General features: G+C 34.6%; 3 protein-coding genes across 5 annotated transcripts; all 3 read left to right on the top strand.

The window, feature by feature from the left end:
• The first annotated feature begins 1398 nt into the window (after positions 1-1398).
• Positions 1399-2828, top strand: LOC108339340 (uncharacterized). Its single transcript, XM_017576479.2, has 3 exons — positions 1399-1983; positions 2076-2301; positions 2377-2828. The coding sequence occupies exons 1-3, from the start codon at positions 1399-1401 to the stop codon at positions 2826-2828; spliced, it is 1263 nt and encodes a 420-aa protein (XP_017431968.2).
• Positions 2829-6523: 3695 nt separating this feature from the next.
• Positions 6524-11537, top strand: LOC108322935 (uncharacterized). Of its 3 annotated transcripts, none has more exons than XR_008246521.1 (5): positions 6524-6680; positions 6971-7045; positions 7183-7535; positions 7769-9742; positions 11036-11537. XR_008246521.1 is itself a non-coding variant. In XM_017555254.2 (5 exons), exons 3-4 carry the CDS (start codon positions 7186-7188, stop codon positions 9660-9662), a joined length of 2244 nt encoding a protein of 747 aa, XP_017410743.1. In that variant the 5' UTR covers positions 6524-6680; positions 6997-7045; positions 7183-7185; the 3' UTR covers positions 9663-9681; positions 11036-11537. The 3 variants fall into 3 exon arrangements, 2 of the variants coding, with proteins under 2 accessions (XP_017410743.1, XP_017410734.1); XM_017555254.2 differs by having other exon boundaries at positions 6997-7045; positions 7769-9681; XM_017555245.2 differs by having other exon boundaries at positions 7769-9681.
• A 2867-nt stretch (positions 11538-14404) lies between these two features.
• On the top strand, positions 14405-16178 carry LOC108324617 (late embryogenesis abundant protein D-29). The gene is made up of 2 exons (XM_017557562.2): positions 14405-15591; positions 15861-16178. Exons 1-2 carry the CDS (start codon positions 14514-14516, stop codon positions 15992-15994), a joined length of 1212 nt encoding a protein of 403 aa, XP_017413051.1. The 5' UTR covers positions 14405-14513; the 3' UTR covers positions 15995-16178.
• The last annotated feature ends 2008 nt before the right edge of the window (positions 16179-18186 follow it).

Genomic DNA, 18186 nt, shown 5'->3' with positions numbered 1-18186 from the left:
CTCTGCGTGAAGGCGGAGAAGAAGAACGGTGTGAACGTATCCGGATGAGAGATGGCGTATCCGGATACACAGTGGATGAAGAAATCGCTGGGAAACGTTATCCGAATATACTCATGCGTATCCGGATACTATCATGCGTATTCGGATACGGTTTGAACGTTGCGGCTTGAATCCTGATACAGAGGTCATCGTCGTTCCGTGGAAGTCGTCCGATTTGGTTCGTTGTTGGCAGAGTTTGGGGTGGAGAAGTTGGCAACGCGCATGTGATGGAGGTCCTCCGGTTTGGTTCGTCGTTGGCAGAGTCAGGCGTGGAGAAGCTTGCAGCATGTGATGTTTGGCGTCGAGAAGCTCGCTGCGCATGGAGGTTTCACCAGTAGACGAAGCTATCCGTGATGATGGAGGATGGAGGCAGCATTTCATGGTCCGTCAACCAGCGACGATGCCGACGTGATTGGAGAAGGATGCACGGCGGCTGGTTTCACACGTCAAGCAGTGCACCAAGGAGGAGGATGGGCACACATGAGGATGCTGAGAAGAACGCAGATGTGGTGTTATTGGGTGAAATATGATACGACTAACGATTTGTTTGTCATGGTTTTTGATGCAGGTGTTGCTAGAGTGGTGAATTACAAGCTTAAACATTGAATTGCAAGCTGCTCCGTGGTGTAAGTAGATGATTGTGGTTCAATATTGTAGAATACAGGGTGTGTGTTGTGATTTGTTATGAACTTCATCATGCGGTCTTTTATTATTTTGCAGGTGTTGGACCGGAGTTGTTGGTTACGGTGAAGAAGGTTGTGTGTGCATGTTTTTGTCCACCAAGCGGGAGTAATTTCTGTGGTTGAAGAAGCTTATTTGTGAATGTTGTTGGGGGAAGCCCAGATAAATTAGTTTCTTAGTTGAACATTGAAGATTGAGCTGTATTAATTTCTCTGGATCACGAATTGACTTTACTTTGTTGAAGAAGGTTGATTAATAATTACAATTAATTTGTAGACATTGCTTTTTAACCATTATCTAATATTATCATATTCACAGGTTTCGTGTGACATAGTTGGAATACATAAACTTTCCATCCAACTTTGGCAATTGAAGAATCAATGAATCTTTGAGTATATTTGTGGTTGGGGTTTGACTCTTTTGGCTAATTCATACTTGGAAATCTACATACACAGATCTTGAACAGGTAAATGTGACTGTTTGTTTATTTTTAATTAATATAAGAATGCGTTTTTAATGTTTAGGTTAAATATATGTCCTTTAATTTTAGTAATATTTGAATGTATTAGTTAAATTTCTTTATATATGAATATATGATAATATGAATAACATATGTTTGATGAATATATGAATGCATGATTTTAATTATAGTATGATTATTTGATTAAGTAAAAATAGATGGAAGAAGAATTAGATTTGTCGTACTTGGACCGTGAAGATATAGACGACGATGTGGTTGGTGTAGACTTTAATATAGTCGCAATGTTACATCAACAATTACAAATAACAACCTCCCTGGCTGCACTAACAATGTTATGCATTGTTTGTCATGCCTTGAATATATTGAATATGTTCTCAAGTGATCCAAGTAGTGTTAGCAATTTCCTTCCCGACAAAGACCGTCGCAGACAGGAGTTAATGTCATACCTGGTGCATACTACTCAGTGTCGTGACATTATTCGGATGGGTCCGGAGGCATTTATTAATCTTTGTGAGAGATTAAGATCAACTGGGTTAGTTAAAGACGACATTCGGTCTACAGTGGAGGAACAAGTAGCTCAATTTCTTTATATAGTTGGGCATAATGTCAAGAATCGGAGTGTCGCATTTTTCTTTCATCGATCTGGGGCGACGGTAAGCAAATTCTTTCACAATGTGCTGGATGCTGTTATAACTCTAGAATCAGAATTTTTAACTCAGCCATCAGGAGATGAGGTTCATCCATATGTGTTGAACAACACTCGATTTTATCCTTACTTCAAGGTAATGATTTCAATGTGTTAGTTAGACTGTGATTTTATGAAAGGATGTTAATGTTAAGCAGTTGTATGATGACTTCTTAATTCAATGTTTAGGATTGCTTAGGGGCCATAGATGGTACTCACGTTCGTGTAAGGGTGGCACGAGAAGATGCTCCAAGATTTCGTGGTAGAAAAGATTGGCCAACTCAAAATGTGTTTGCCGCATGTGACTTTGATATGAAATTCACATACGTTCTAGCTGGGTGGGAAGGCACAGCATCTGATTCTAGAATCTTAAAAAATGCTCTTGATCGAGATGATCCGTTGGCCATCCCCCAAGGTAAGTCTCTTCATTGGAATATAATGATTGGGAATTTATTGTAATTAATCAGTACTGATGTGAACATACCTGTAGGAAAATACTATCTCGGCGACGCAGGATTTATGCTGAAAAGTACGGTTATGACACCATATAGAGGCGTCAGATATCACCTTAAAGAATTTTCTCGCAGAGGACCACAAAATGCACGAGAGCTCTTTAACCATCGACATTCATCACTCAGAAATGTTATTGAAAGAACATTTGGTGTATTGAAGAAACGGTTCTCTATCATTGCAAGTGGCACTGAACCACATTATGAATTGGAGACGATGACGGATATTATTTTGGCTTGTTGTATCCTACACAACTTTATCCGTGGAGTTGATAGGGATGACCCATTGCTTAATGAGGTTGATAACGAGTTAAATGAAAGGGAAGAGCAGAATGTGTCATCCTCTCAAGTTTGTGAAGATGATTATAGGCTTGGTAGTACTATTAGGGATGCCATAGCGGATCAAATGTGGCGAGATTATCAAAATTCTTAGTTATTGTAATTAATATATTGTTATGACTCTATGATTTGAATATGCCATGCTGTTAGTTTTATGTTTAATTGAACTTCACTTCTTACTGCTTTCTCTATCAAATAGGTTTAATATGGACAGGGGTAAGGGTGTTGCGACTGATACCTGTGGTGGTATGAGAGAGTTTTGCAAATGGACTGAGGACATGGATGCAAAACTTTTGCATTCTATGATTGAGGAGAATCGTTTGGGGAATAGGATTGATGGTAGTTGGACAACCCAAGCATACAATAACATGGTTCAATTCCTTCATAACGCTGGTTATGTTTATGTTACTAAAGCTAATGTAAAAAATCGTCAAAAGGTATTAAAAGACAGATGGCGGGAGGCTCATGACCTCTTTAGTGGATTGAGTGGCTTTGCTTGGAATAGTGTCAGTATGAGGTTTGAAGCTGAAGACGAGGTTTGGGCTGACCTAATTCAGGTATTTGTTAAACATTGACTTTTGGTACATTCTTAAAATATATAACTTCAACCACTAAATTTTTCATGTACGTTGTTTCAGTCGAGGCCAGCTGCATCAAAGTGGAGAGTTACCAGCATAAGACATTATGATTTAATGGTGGAGTTGTGGGCTTCTGATCGAGCTACTGGGAGTGGTGTTCGGACCGCTCGTCAAACACGTCGTCGGATTACGCCTCGTGTTAGTGTTGATTTGAATCACCACATAGAGTACATTCCAGAACAACCTGACTGGACGACATACAGAGACCCAACTCCAGCATCACCTCCTCCATCTGTAGATGAATATAGTCCAGGGAATACTCAATCTGTGCCTTTCGTTCCATGTGGTGGAACTTCATCCTCAAGAGGCTCCAAAAGGAAGGCACCGTTGGTCGATGTCGTTGATGCTCACTTTAGTGCATTGAGGAGCAGTCTGGACGGTTTCACTGATGCCCTTACCTCTTCAAATGTGCATCTCGGGGTCATTTCTAATGCAGCCGTAGAACAAGTTTCGACGATGAAAGATAGGAATGAAATATTACGTTCTCAAACAGAAATTCTTCGTCGGACCTCGAACTACCCATATACAGAAGCTGACATTTACGATATGCTGAGTGGGATGCAGATATCTGATGAGACTTTGTTCGAGCAATGCTATGACTTCTTATGTGCAAATCCCACATGTGTGAAGAGGTTGATGGGACTTCCACCGCATAAGCGGTGGAATAAATTATGTAAAATGTTTGCGGGGGGAAATTGATAGGATGTGTTAGATCACTACTTGTATTAATATTATATTATGACTTCTATTTCTAATGTAATTATGACTCATGATCTAATTATCACTACTTGTGCTAGTAATGTTTATGCTTATGATCTAATTATTTGACTTTGGTTGTTATTGTTTATAATATTGAATAATTTGTTTTCATTTATTGTTTTACTCAAGAAATTGTAAAATGGCGTCATCATCAAGTAAAAGGTCCAGAAAAATTCGTAAGGGAAAAGAAACCCTCACTGAGTCAGAAGATCCAGCACATATCAGACCATCTCTAGCGGAACAATTAGATCAGCGTCGTTTCTTTACTCATAGGCAGCAGATGGAAAACTATGCAAGTGATTTCTACACGAGGAATATTGTCGCTCCTAAAATAATGAATTTCGAATCATTTGCTGGTTCAGGGTTATTTTTCCAACATAATCTTATTCATCAAGGGGTTGTTGAATTTCTGACACTGCAGGCACCGTTCTATCCCGATTTAATAAAAGTATTTTATTCTAATCTCAACATTTCTGGGAATGGATATTTGATTAGTGAGGTCCACAAGAGAAGAATCAAATTCAAACCTGCCGATTGGTTGAATATTGTTAATATGAAGTACGAGGGTCAAAAGTTGAGTTATTCCACTATCCCAGACGACTTTCCTTATGATCGAGAGATGGCATTAGCTACTATGGTGAGACCAGAAATGCAGGGTCAACGTGTTAGAACAGTTGGTTCGTTGAATATTAATGATAGACTTCTGCATTATGTTATTGTGCACATGTTATCTCCCCGACCTGCAAATTTTGCAAGGGTATTGTACGAGGATATTTTTATGATATGGCTGCTTAAAAATAATATACCTATCAATTGGCCTCATCACATCATGCAGCATATGCTCAAATGCAAGGCCAGTGACGCACCCCTACCATATGGTGTATTGATCACCCAAATCATGCAATATTGTGGAGTGCATGTAGATGACGATGTTAGCACTCATATTGGGACCAGACATCATTTTTCAATTAATTCTTTGAAGAGGTTGAATATAGTTAAAGTCAACGGTGTTTGGCAACACGATGTCGGCGATGATGAAGAAGAAGAACAACCACAACATGATGCCAACCCTGTGCAACCTCCTCCAGATCAGTCAAATCCTAATATGATTACTCAAATATGGGAGGGGGTACAAGACTTACAACACAGAATGCAGGGTATGGAACAAATGCAGGGGCGGGTTCAGCGTATTGAAGATAACTTAGCAAACCTTTCTCTCGACATGAATCGACAGTTTGCTCAACTGAATCAAAATGTTAACTTGATTCTTCACCATTTAGATGATTAAGTATTGTAATTATGACGTCACTGTATGCAATGAGTTTATATTTGATGTAATGGATAATTATAACTTCTGTTAATTTTATGCGGTCTACAAAATGAATAAATTTTACTTCCATAACAATTAAATTTATACTTCTTAAAACTAAATTATATCACAAACAAGTACTATATTTAAAAAAAAAAATCATTTCAATCAAGTATATTTTAATTATATTTTTAAATTAATTTTAATAATTATTCCAAATTTTTATCTTTTAATAAACATTTTTACAATTAAATATAACATTAACAAATATAATTTTATATTACTTTAATACCTAGGGACATTTTGGTAATCTTCAATTTCTACCAATTAAACCAATTTTTTAAAATCGTCACATCAATCAAATCCTACAATAATTCTCACAAACTTTCACCCAAAATTCACTCTCAATTACCTTCAAATCCACTCAAATAAACACACAAAAAAATCACCCTCAAATCCCCTCAAATCCACTCAATCACTCTCCCCCAATCACTCTCCCCCAATTACCTCCAACTAAACACACCCTTAGGGATTTAGGAAAATACAATCTAATTTTCATTTATACATAAACTATCATAGATTAATATCATTCAATTTTATGAGAAGTTATTCAAAATAGATTGAATTTTTGTTGTATTTGTTATGAGTTTTCGATGATTGAATCACCAAGTAACTTCATTGACGCTAATCTAACAAGGAGGAATTCAACATAAGAATTTTCTTATTACATATACAAGATTTAATTATTTAAAATTATAATAAAATTAAATATACAGGTAAAAGAATTCAGACATTTTGTCTTCTAAACCATATAAATTTGTTCCTTTTTCACACTTTATTTTACATTAAGTTAATTATGTTCCTCATATTTTTCTTCTCCAAAACAATCACTTCTTACAAACCGTGTTTTATATAATATAAAAAAGTCACTTTAAAAAAATAATCATAAACTGAAACAAAAAATCAGAAATTATTTGAAATGGATTTGACCCTAAAAAGGAAAAAAAAGATTTGTTAGGGTAGAATGATTGTAATAAAAATAAGTAGAGTGGTGTTTTGTGGAAATCAAATCAGAAAGGTGAATGTGAAGTGACATTGTCAATACGTCGTCGTAGAGTGAGGCTTTAGACAATTTGGGGGTAAACACAAAAGAACAGACCTTTCTCTCTCCGATTGCTTCCCTCTCATCATCTCTGCAAACATCAATACCAGCAATTGCACCCTCCATTCTGCATTTTAGGTTCATATTTTCTTCTTCTTCTCCGATAGGGTTTTCTTCCTTTCTTTCTCTTTTCATTTCAATTACATCCTTTCCAGCACTCTTCTGCTTTCTTGATATCAAAATAATATTTTAGTTCACTGTTTTTTCTTTCTACCAATAAACTTTTCTCTTTCTCTCTCTAAATCATTGGTTTTTCATTTGGGAAGCTCCTGCTATTTGTGTTATAGAGATTGGAATTTTATCTAAACTTTCTATGGTAGATTGTGTTGTTCTTGTTTAATGTGTGTTTCGCTTCTGAAATTTGATAGCAAACGTGACTGTGGATTCTGCGCAGTGAAATTTACTTGTTAGGCCCTTGCAGTAAGGAGTTCAGAACACTAAAGGCAAGGACCTCTTTCACTGTTTATTATCATCTACCCAGATATTTTGACTTTGAGTTATGAGTTATGAGTCATGACATTGACATTTTACATTTTGTCACCTGTATAAAAATAATAATTGTATGTTTGCTACTTGGCAGGCCATGGCTACGAGGAAAGTTATTGCTATATGTCAATCAGGAGGTGAGTTTGTGACAGACAAGGATGGATTATTGTCATACAGTGGAGGGGATGCGTATGCAATAGACATTGATCAGCAGACGAATTTAAGTGATTTTAAGTCAGAGATAGCAGAAATGTTCAACTGCAATATAAATACGATGATTATCAAGTACTTTCTTCCTGGCAACAAGAAAACACTTATTACAGTGTCTAAAGACAAGGATTTGCAACGCATGGTCAGTTTCCTTGGGGATGTTAACACGGTTGATGTGTTTATTATGTCAGAGGAAGGAGCTGCTCGAAATAACAATTCCAACATGCCTGGTAGTAGGTAGTTTTTCACAAGTCTGTTTGTTTATCACTCATTCTTACGTAGACTTTCCCTCATACTGATAGACATTTATCATTTATATACTTTGATTTGGCCCATAAATGTAGAAGTTAGGATGTTGAAGAGTAGTGGATGCTGTGGCTGCGACCAAATAAGGATGGCCATAGGATTTGCTAGGATCATATGCATTCACATGTGCACTTGAAAATCTTTTAGAACACTTGTTTTTTCAGGTCAAGCAGGACAACTGTGTCGGAAGCCGTTGTTCCTGTCGTTGCTCCTATTGATGTGATTGTTGATGCTGTCCAATGCATTGATCAAGTAGAGGTTGATGTAGCTAATGATGTCTCTGCACGTTCTATTTGTTCTGGGGGTAATGATGACAGTCATCGTAAAGCTGCACAGCAGTGGGAAAATACCATCACTGGTGTGGGCCAAAGATTCAATAGTTTTAGTGAATTTCGTGAAGCATTGCATAAATACTCTATTGCTCACGGGTTTGCTTACAAATATAAGAAAAATGATAGTCATCGTGTCACCGTCAAATGTAAATGTCAAGGCTGTCCTTGGAGAATATATGCATCTAGGTTGTCTACCACACAGTTGATTTGCATTAAGAAAATGCACTACAATCATACTTGTGAAGGATCTGCCGTTAAAGCTGGGTATCGAGCAACTAGGGGTTGGGTGGGAAGTATTATAAAAGAGAAATTGAAAGATTCACCCAATTACAAGCCAAAGGATATTGCTGATGACATAAAGCGGGAATATGGGATTCAGTTAAATTATTCTCAAGCGTGGCGTGCAAAAGAAATTGCTAGAGAGCAGCTTCAAGGCTCCTATAAAGAGGCTTATACGCAGTTGCCATTTTTCTGTGAGAAGATAAAAGAGACCAATCCAGGGAGTTTTGCAACATTCACAACTAAGGAGGACTCAAGTTTTCATCGTCTCTTTGTAGCATTTCATGCCTCAATATCTGGTTTTCAGCTAGGTTGTCGCCCTCTCATTTTCCTTGACAGAACTCCTTTAAACTCAAAGTACCAAGGGGAATTATTGGCTGCCACTGCTGTGGATGGAAATGATGGCATTTTTCCTGTAGCCTTTGCAGTTGTAGACACCGAGACTGAGGACAATTGGTGCTGGTTTCTGCAGGAACTGAAATTAGCTATATCAACATCTGAGCAGATCACATTTGTTGCAGATTTTCAAAATGGCCTAAAAAGTTCATTGTCTAATATATTTGAAAAATGCTACCATAGCTATTGCTTACGTCACCTTGCTGAGAAATTGAACAAGGACTTGAAGGGACAATTTTCTCATGAGGCCAGACGGTTCATGATTAATGATTTTTACGCTGCTGCTTATGCCCCCAAATTGGATACTTTTGAACGTAGTATTGAGAACATTAAAGGTATTTCTCCGGAGGCCTATGATTGGGTGATCCAAAGTGAGCCAGGCCACTGGGCAAATGCATTCTTTAATGGAGCAAGGTATAATCTCCTTTCATCAAATTTTGGACAGCAGTTCTACAGTTGGGTGTCAGAGGCACATGAGTTGCCAATTACTCAAATGATTGATGCATTACGAGGTAAGATGATGGAAACAATTTATGCACGACGTGTAGAATCTAATCAATGGATTACAAAGCTGACACCATCCAAGGAGGACTTGCTACAAAAGGAAACATTAGTTGCTCGTTCACTTCAAGTATTGTTCTCAGAAGGTAGCACATTTGAGGTCCGTGGAGAATCTGTTGATATTGTTGATATTGATAACTGGGATTGCAGCTGCAAGGGGTGGCAACTTACTGGTGTACCATGCTGTCATGCCATTGCTGTCTTTGAATGTGTTGGTAGGAGTCCATATGATTATTGTTCAAGATACTTCACAGTTGAGAATTATCAATTAACATATGCAGAGTCTATTCACCCTGTGCCAAATGTTGACAGACCACCTGTACAGGGTGAATCCGCTGCTTTAGTTATGGTAACCCCTCCACCAACTAAGCGCCCTCCAGGTCGGCCAAAAATAAAGCAAGTTGAATCAATAGACATAATTAAACGTCAGCTTCAGTGTAGTAAATGCAAGGGACTTGGCCATAATAGGAAGACGTGCAAAGTTTCATAGTATCACAATTCACAACGTAGTAAGCAGCCCTCTCTCTCTCTCTTTGTGCAACCACTGGGGTGTCTGTGTATGACTTCTATGTATGTATATTTGTTACCAAGCTAGATTTTTGCATAAAATTATTGGATTGGATTGATGGGAGGTTTTAGACCTTTGTAACTTGTTATAACCTGTTGGGTTTGGACTTCTTTTAGCACAAGTCCACTTCCACACACTTTCCAAAGCACCCGGACACATCCAACTCAACAATTTTGAGGAGGAAATCATTTCTCTTTTCCTAGAATACTTGTCAGTGTTGAAAAACTCAAAAACCAACATGATGATTCATATATAGGACAATTGTATGAGTTTTGTTGGTATTTACTTGTATATTTTGTTTACTGTTAATTCTTTGTTAGTAGTTTTGATAATTTTTTCAGAACTTATATATCATATCAGCATCGTTAAATGACCGTTTTGGCGGTTCTACATTGCTGTTGCATTGGGGAATTCCTTGACTTCGTGACAGCAATTCTGTCCACTTTGTGAGCAGAATGCGTGTCATGGTCGGAGCATACTCCTGCATCCTCATGTCATATCCAGCAAGACTCTGGCCAATTGAACTTTTGCCTTAATATTAAGCAAATTTTAATACATTTTTCTTATTTGCACATAACTTAGTTTTTTACACATGTATAATTGATATATATTATTTTTCAACAGCCATATAAGTTCCGCATGTTGGTGACGCAATCAGCCATATGATGTTGTGCATTATAGGCTTTCCAGTATTTTCCGTGATACGCGATTGATATCATATTATATAAGAAGACTACATAAAAAATTCAATATAGTAGTTATCCGATATCACGCATCTTGCTATCGCGTGTTTGGTACCGTCACTACATGCCTATATTTGGGATTTAAAACATGGTTTAGAATTCATTCAAATAATATTTTAGTTTGAGTTCAGAAATCTTTGGTTGAAACTTAAATTTTCACAAAGCTGTTTAATATTTTTTTTACCACATTTGAAAATCACGTGGTTTAGCGAAATGTTCGTTTAATTGGATGCTTCACTAATTATTCTAACTAGCCAATTGCTGTTGAATTTATAACTTTTACACATGTTCCTAATCAGGGATAGAGATTCTATCTGTTGGGATGACTTTATGATAGCCTTTATACCTGAACAGTTAGAGGTCTTATTCTTTTGTAATGTCATACATGCATTCTAATCTTTACATAATAGCATTTCTGATATATATATATATATATATATACATATATATATATATGTATGTATGTATGTATGCTTAATGCTGCTTATTTGTAATTATATGATTATTTTTACCAGTAACTGATACAGGAAATCTGAAACATTTGTGTCACAGGGAATCTTTAATCATATTGGATATCTGTGAGCTATTTCCAACAACAGTAGAAATTGAGATAGTAAGATACATTGTAGTGGCTGCATGGGATTTGGTTTGAATCTCCTAAATTCCTTGCTGAGTATATAGAGATTGTCAATTTGTCATATTAGTCAGTTTTTCTATTGTTTTCTCCTGTCCAATGTTATCTTCGAGGGAACAAATTAATTGGTCTTGAGAAGTAAATATAATTTTGTATACTATTTAGATAGAACAGAATCCAAGAGTTCCATAGTAGGCTTTCTTTCCTTGTTACTATTTTCTGTTTATTTATTTAGTAGAATCTAGTTCTGGGCTGAAGGCTTGTGTTTTTCTCATAGAGCCATCTTCATGACGGGTAGAAGACATGTACTTGTAGAGATATATGTTGCATACAATACAAGTCTGCAAGAGTGCTCATATGAAGTGTCTTTTGCAGGCTTACTGAATGCCAAATTTATAATCATAGGTGCTCTTAATGATTTTTTAAGGTGTATTCCTAAAATTTTCTCTGGGCAAATTAATTAAACTGATGTAGATTTAAGTTCAGCCCAATATTTATTTATTTATATATATATATATATATATATACTCATCCAATTCCCAAGGCCCTCGTGGTTGTAACTGATTGAACAAAATTTAGTAGCAGAATTGATTTTGATGGATTCTAGTGAACTTGTATTTACCGTGCTTAAGTTTGTGTGCTGATGTAAATATTGACAGGAACGGATAACAGAGCAGGTAAGGTACATGTAAATCAATTTTAATATTCAGTAATTGTTTATAAAAGACTAGAGTCTTTGTTTACATGCGTGTAATTTAAAATATAAATAAATCTGAGTTTAAGGCCAGGCTACGATACATGTTACAGTGTTTGTTCTTACACTCTGAGGATTTGGTTTTGACGTTTGGAGTTTCAAAATTACCTTTCAGATGTTGAAAAGTAGAAGATATTCAAAATAGTTTTTGTTTTGCTATGGTCCCATCTTCTTCAGCATTGGTGTTGAAAAAAAAGTTTGAACAATGAGCATATTTCATATTGCGTAGATATATGAATGTTTGAGTATAAGCAGGTATAGTTAACATCACATGCTTCCTTTGATTGCTAGTATGAGCAAGCAGTGTTGTGCACAAGGACAACCACAACATGAAAAAGTACTCTTTTAGTTCAGTGCTGCAAGGGCCCTTAGCGATACTATGTGGTTACTGTTTCTTTAAGATTTTACATTAATTATAAGCCTAATTCAAACTTATTATCGATTATATGGTAGGGCAGTGAGTACTGCTTTTACAGTGAATTTTAATTTAAAGTGTGGTAAAACTACTGATCCATGATAGGTTTTGGTTGAGGTATGTCAATATATAAAAATTACACCACCCTACATTTTAATATTACTTTAATTAATATAAATTGGGAAAGTTTATAATATCTCGAACCCAATTGACTTAATAATTTGAGTCAAGTTGAAAACATTCTAAAAGACAAATTAACAATGTCGTTATTAAAAGCATCATGTTATTTTACCATTCAAAAAAGTTTTACACCACTTCACTTTTATTATTTTACCTTTTAATCTATCTTCTTTTGTATAAATATAAAAAATCACTTTTTTAACAACTATTTTATCCTAAATTTGAGTTGTCAAAAAGCCATTCCTCTTATTAAAATCAAATTCATGAGTGTGTGTGTGTGTGTATAAGATAGAATATAAAAAGTTTTAAAATTTTATTCTCTATATTAAGTAGAAATATTTTAACTTTTAATAATCAAATCAGACTTGTAAGCTTTTAAAATTTCTGATTCAGATGACGTATTTTGTTGAAATAAACATTCAAATTCTACGTATATGGATTACACTCTACAAATTTTTCATCTACTATTAAATTTCAAACTTATTTGTAAATTGAAACCTTAAATTTTGACAATGGGCTTGATGTTTACTTTTTCACATTCGAAACACATTGTTTCATTATGATGGTTCATAAATAGGAATGGTAAAAAAACCGATTCCCATATATATTACCTGAATTGGTCCGGTTTTAATTGGATTCTACGCATTGATTGAGATTTTCGGATATACATGAGTATACAATTTTTTCAACTAGCAGTAGAAATGAGATGGGTATGTATATATATATCCCTATATCCGTATGTCCCTGTACCCATCTCATCCTCGTACTCTTTAAATTATTAAAGTACTTGTAATATGTGGTTGCTGCTTAGTAGTGGAACTAATAAACAACTCACTTTTATATTATTTCAATTATATGATGCCATGTCACTTTAATTTGCACATAATTTATTTATATTTTTAAAATAAATAATTTATTCAATAAATTATAATATTAAAAATAATAAATAAAAATGTAAATCTAATTGCCAGATCTTCCTGACATTTTTAAATATATCAAATTCAATCTAAATTTAGAATTCTAAAAAGGATTTAATATAAATTTGTTTATAACATTTTAACATAATACACATATTTTTTTTATTAGTTTATTATCTATTGCTATTGTGCTAATATACTAGAAACTTAATAAGAAAATTACCTGTGTGTGTTGTGTTACCATTGGAAAATTTTGTGTTAACGTATTATTACCAATAAAAATACTGCTGATTAAAAAAAAAAGAACTACTGAAGCTCGTTTCCACTCTTGTACTGTTTCCAGATTAATCCGCACTAGCCCATTGCAAGAAAAGCTACATGCAACTTCCATTTGTTCATCACTTGATAATATTGTAAATAAATTATTGAAACAAATGTATTTTATATAATGTGAAACAATACCTTTTGAAGAGTATATATTTAATTACTCTTCAAATATACAATAATTTTGCCCTGTATCCAATCCTGTAGAAAGAAGTTGAAAGATTCATCCTAAATTTCTCAAGTCTTCAAGATGATAGCTAAAATGCAGCTTGAGACTCTTCCCAAACAATTCAGACTTTTTAGATTAATTTTCTAGCAAGAAACAAAAAGGTGTATTAATTCAACAATGTCTAAATAAAAACTAGAAAATTTTTGTTTAATGGGAGTAGAAGAAAGAAAGTAAATAAAAGACTGATGAGGCCTTTCTGCATTCTCATGGAGTTCTTTGGCGGTGTCAAGAATAAAGATTACAAGAAGCAACCAGAAAAATTATAACCCCTTCTCATGACACGTGCCAATTCCATGAACCATACCTTAAGAGGCAAATGATGTAATGGCATGCAGTTTCAGACATTATTTGTTCCTGTAACTGACACGTTAGATTTTGACATGTCTGTAAAGAAGCCACGTTGCATGCATCACACCCTTCATGTTCATCATCTCCCTCCACTCCCTTATATAAACCTCCCAATCCTCAACCACTCTCTACCACTACTTCTACTTCTGTTTCATTCGTTCTGGAATCTCGCAAACTTTTTTGTTTACTTCTTCTCAAACTTACATATATTAACCTTTCTTATACTATCATGGCTTCCAGGGTGGTTTTTGTTTTGTTGATGGCGGTGATGTTGCTTGCCATCAACTGTAACTGCACCAGTGTTGGTCACATGCCTTCCACCAAAGAGGAAGGTCGTGATTTTGACGAGGCTAAAGCCAAGACCACGCAAACAGCCAACAAGGCCATGGACACTGGTAAAGAGGGGAAAGAAGCTGCAGAGTCATGGACAGAATGGGCTAAAGAGAAAATCACCGAGGGACTTGGCTTCAAACATGATCAAGAACCCAAGGAATCCACCACCAACAAAGTCTCTGACTGTGCTACGGATACTGCACAGAGATCAAAGGACTGTGCAGCTGACACTGCAAAGAAGACCAAGGACTATGTTGGTGATGCTGCTCAGAAGACCAAGGATTCTGCCACCGATGCTGCCCAGAAGACTAAAGATTATGCTGCTCAGAAGACCAGCGATGCTGCCAAAAAGACGAAAGATTATGCTGCTGAAAAAACCAAGGAATATGCCAGTGACGCTGGTGATGCTGCCAAAAAGACGAAAGATTATGCTGCTGAAAAAACCAAGGAATATGCCAGTGACGCTGGTGATGCTGCCAAGAAAACCAAAGATTATGCTGCTGAAAAAACCAAGGAATATGCCAGTGACGCTGGTGATGCTGCAAAGAATGCTGCAAAGAAAACCAAAGATTACGGTGCTCAAAAGGTCAGCGATGGAGCACAGAAGACCAAGGAGTATGTCAGTGGTACTGCTCAAAATGCAGGGCAGAATATCAAAGATTATGCAAATGATGCAGCACAGAAGACCAGAGAGTACACTGGTGATGCAGCTCACAGGAGCAAAGAAGCTTCTGATTATGCCAGTGACACGGCTCAGAAGACCAAATACTATGTTGATGATGCTGCTCAGAGAAGCAAAGAGGCATCTGAATATGCCAATGATGCGGCTCAGAGGAGCAAAGACTATTCCAGTGATGCTACCAGAAAAAGCAAAGATGCTTCTGATTATGCCAGTGAAACGGCTCGGAAGACCAATGAACAGGCCAGTGATGCGGCTCAGAGAACCAAAGAGAAGCTCCATGAATTTGCTTCTGGTTGGTACACTAACTTCAAAAACATTTCTGCTCTGCTACCGCTATACAGCATATGAAAACCATTTTCACACACATAATCAGTGGCCTCATTTCCTGTTTTCTTTGTTTTTTAAACAAGTTAATGGTTTTCAATTTGATTTCTTTTATTTTTTGACATAGCAGAACATTTGCAGCATGTTATTAACTCAAAAGCATGAAGAGTTTTAAGCATAATTAAGAAAACAGTTATGGAAAAGGTGGTTTAATTTGATGTTGTTGATGATGAACAGAGGCTGGTCAATACAGTGCAGAGAAAGCGAGAGAAATGAAGGATGCAGCAGCACAGAAGGCTAGTGACATAGCAAAAGCTGCCAAGAAAAAATCAGAAGAAGTGAAAGAGAATATAAGGGATGCTGAGCTTTGAAATGGCTTGATGGCCTTGAACTTTTAATTATACTACAAAAAGTTGTCAAATTCTGCAGAAATAATGTGTTGTGTGTTTGTATATGTGGGACTGTTTGTCTATGGTCAAGGGTGGAATACTTTGTACTAAATATCTAGTATTTTCTTTTAAGTTTTTTCTTCAAAATAATAATAGATTTTCTGCATCTCATTTCTTTAAATAAGTGCCTAGCTTTTGAAGTGAGATAAAAATAATAACAATTAACTATATTTCATTTATAAGGGCAAAGAAATAAGAATGTCACTGTACAGAAAAAGTACTATTCATGAAAAAGAGGAGAATAAAAAAGAAGATAATCATCCACATTTTCGAAAGACGCTCACCCATTCCTATTCCGGAAAATATTTTCTGAAAACTTTGATAGGGTGCAGGAAGAAACCTTTTGGGGTGCGGGAAGAAACAACCTAGTCAAGGCTTATTGCATGGGATAATTGGGTTTTGGGCTACACTCATTAATTTGTCGGCCTTTTAAATTTGAGAACTCGAACTCCAATGCTTAAATATATATATATATATATATATATATTCTCATTTTTCTTTTAATGAGAATTAATAGCGACCTCAATTTTGTTTTATTTTTCTTCAAATAAAATAATTATTCAAATAAGTGATAACCTAGCTATATAATATATTTCCTAACACTTTTTTTAGTGATATAAAATCATATACGAGAATCATCATACTACATTATAGTATTAATAATATTACATTGTATTAATAATATTACATTGTATTAATAATATTACATTGTATTAATAATACTACATTGTATTAATAGTATTAATAATACTACATTGTATTAATAGTATTAATAATACTACATTGTATTAATAGTATTAATAATACTACATTGTATTAATAATATTAATAATACTACATTGTATTAATAATATTAATAATACTACATTATTAATAATATTAATAATACTACATTGTATTAATAATATTAATAATACTACATTGTATTAATAATATTAATAATACTACATTGTATTAATAATATTAATAATACTACATTGTATTAATAATATTAATAATACTACATTGTATTAATAATATTAATAATACTACATTGTATTAATAATATTAATAATACTACATTGTATTAATAATATTAATAATACTACATTGTATTAATAATATTAATAATACTACATTGTATTAATAATATTAATAATACTACATTGTATTAATAATATTAATAATACTACATTGTATTAATAATATTAATAATACTACATTGTATTAATAATATTAATAATACTACATTGTATTAATAATATTAATAATACTACATTGTATTAATAATATTAATAATACTACATTATTAATAATATTAATAATACTACATTGTATTAATAATATTAATAATACTACATTGTATTAATAATATTAATAATACTACATTGTATTAATAATATTAATAATACTACATTATAGTATTATAGTATTAATAATATTAATAATACTACATTATAGTATTAATGTATTAATAATATTAATAATACTACATTATAGTATTAATGTATTAATAATATTAATAATACTACATTATAGTATTAATAATATTACAGTATAGCCGAACGCTAGCTACAAGACCAAACAGTTTACAAAATAAACTATTATCGAACGGTCTTACAAACGATAAAGCTAACAACAGACCGAATATTCCTAAGGTTTGGCTTTTACTTTCGCCACATCTTCTAATACTTTTTCCAGCAACTCTTCTCCTTCTGCTCACATCCACATAGATGATCATTGCAACAGGACAACGACAGAACGCATAACACAGACAAAAATTGATAAACAAGGTAAGCTTATGTAATTTAATTTATTCAATAACAACATACAACATTCATAATTAAACCAACAACACCCAAATCATCACTCATATATCAAGACATGCAATTGACGACCACTTGACTCTGACTGTCCGGACTGTATAAATCCTGTGTAGCTACGACGTTCGTGCACCCGGATGATGTAGTAACTCGGATGCCCTCAACAGCTGCCACCTGAGGTTAATCCATTTTGTCCAAGTTAACCTTATAGACTAGGATCTCCTGCCATTCTCACACATGACTTACTTCTCTCTATTTGAGAATGAGTAATCATGGAGTATCAAGATAAACGTCTGCTAAGCTTTGCCCACA

This window comes from Vigna angularis, chromosome 1, assembly GCF_016808095.1.
Source record: "Vigna angularis cultivar LongXiaoDou No.4 chromosome 1, ASM1680809v1, whole genome shotgun sequence".
Classification (NCBI taxonomy): Eukaryota; Viridiplantae; Streptophyta; class Magnoliopsida; order Fabales; family Fabaceae; genus Vigna; species Vigna angularis.
The sequence above is the reverse complement of the archived record's forward strand: the minus strand, read 5'-3'. Positions and strand labels throughout refer to the sequence as shown.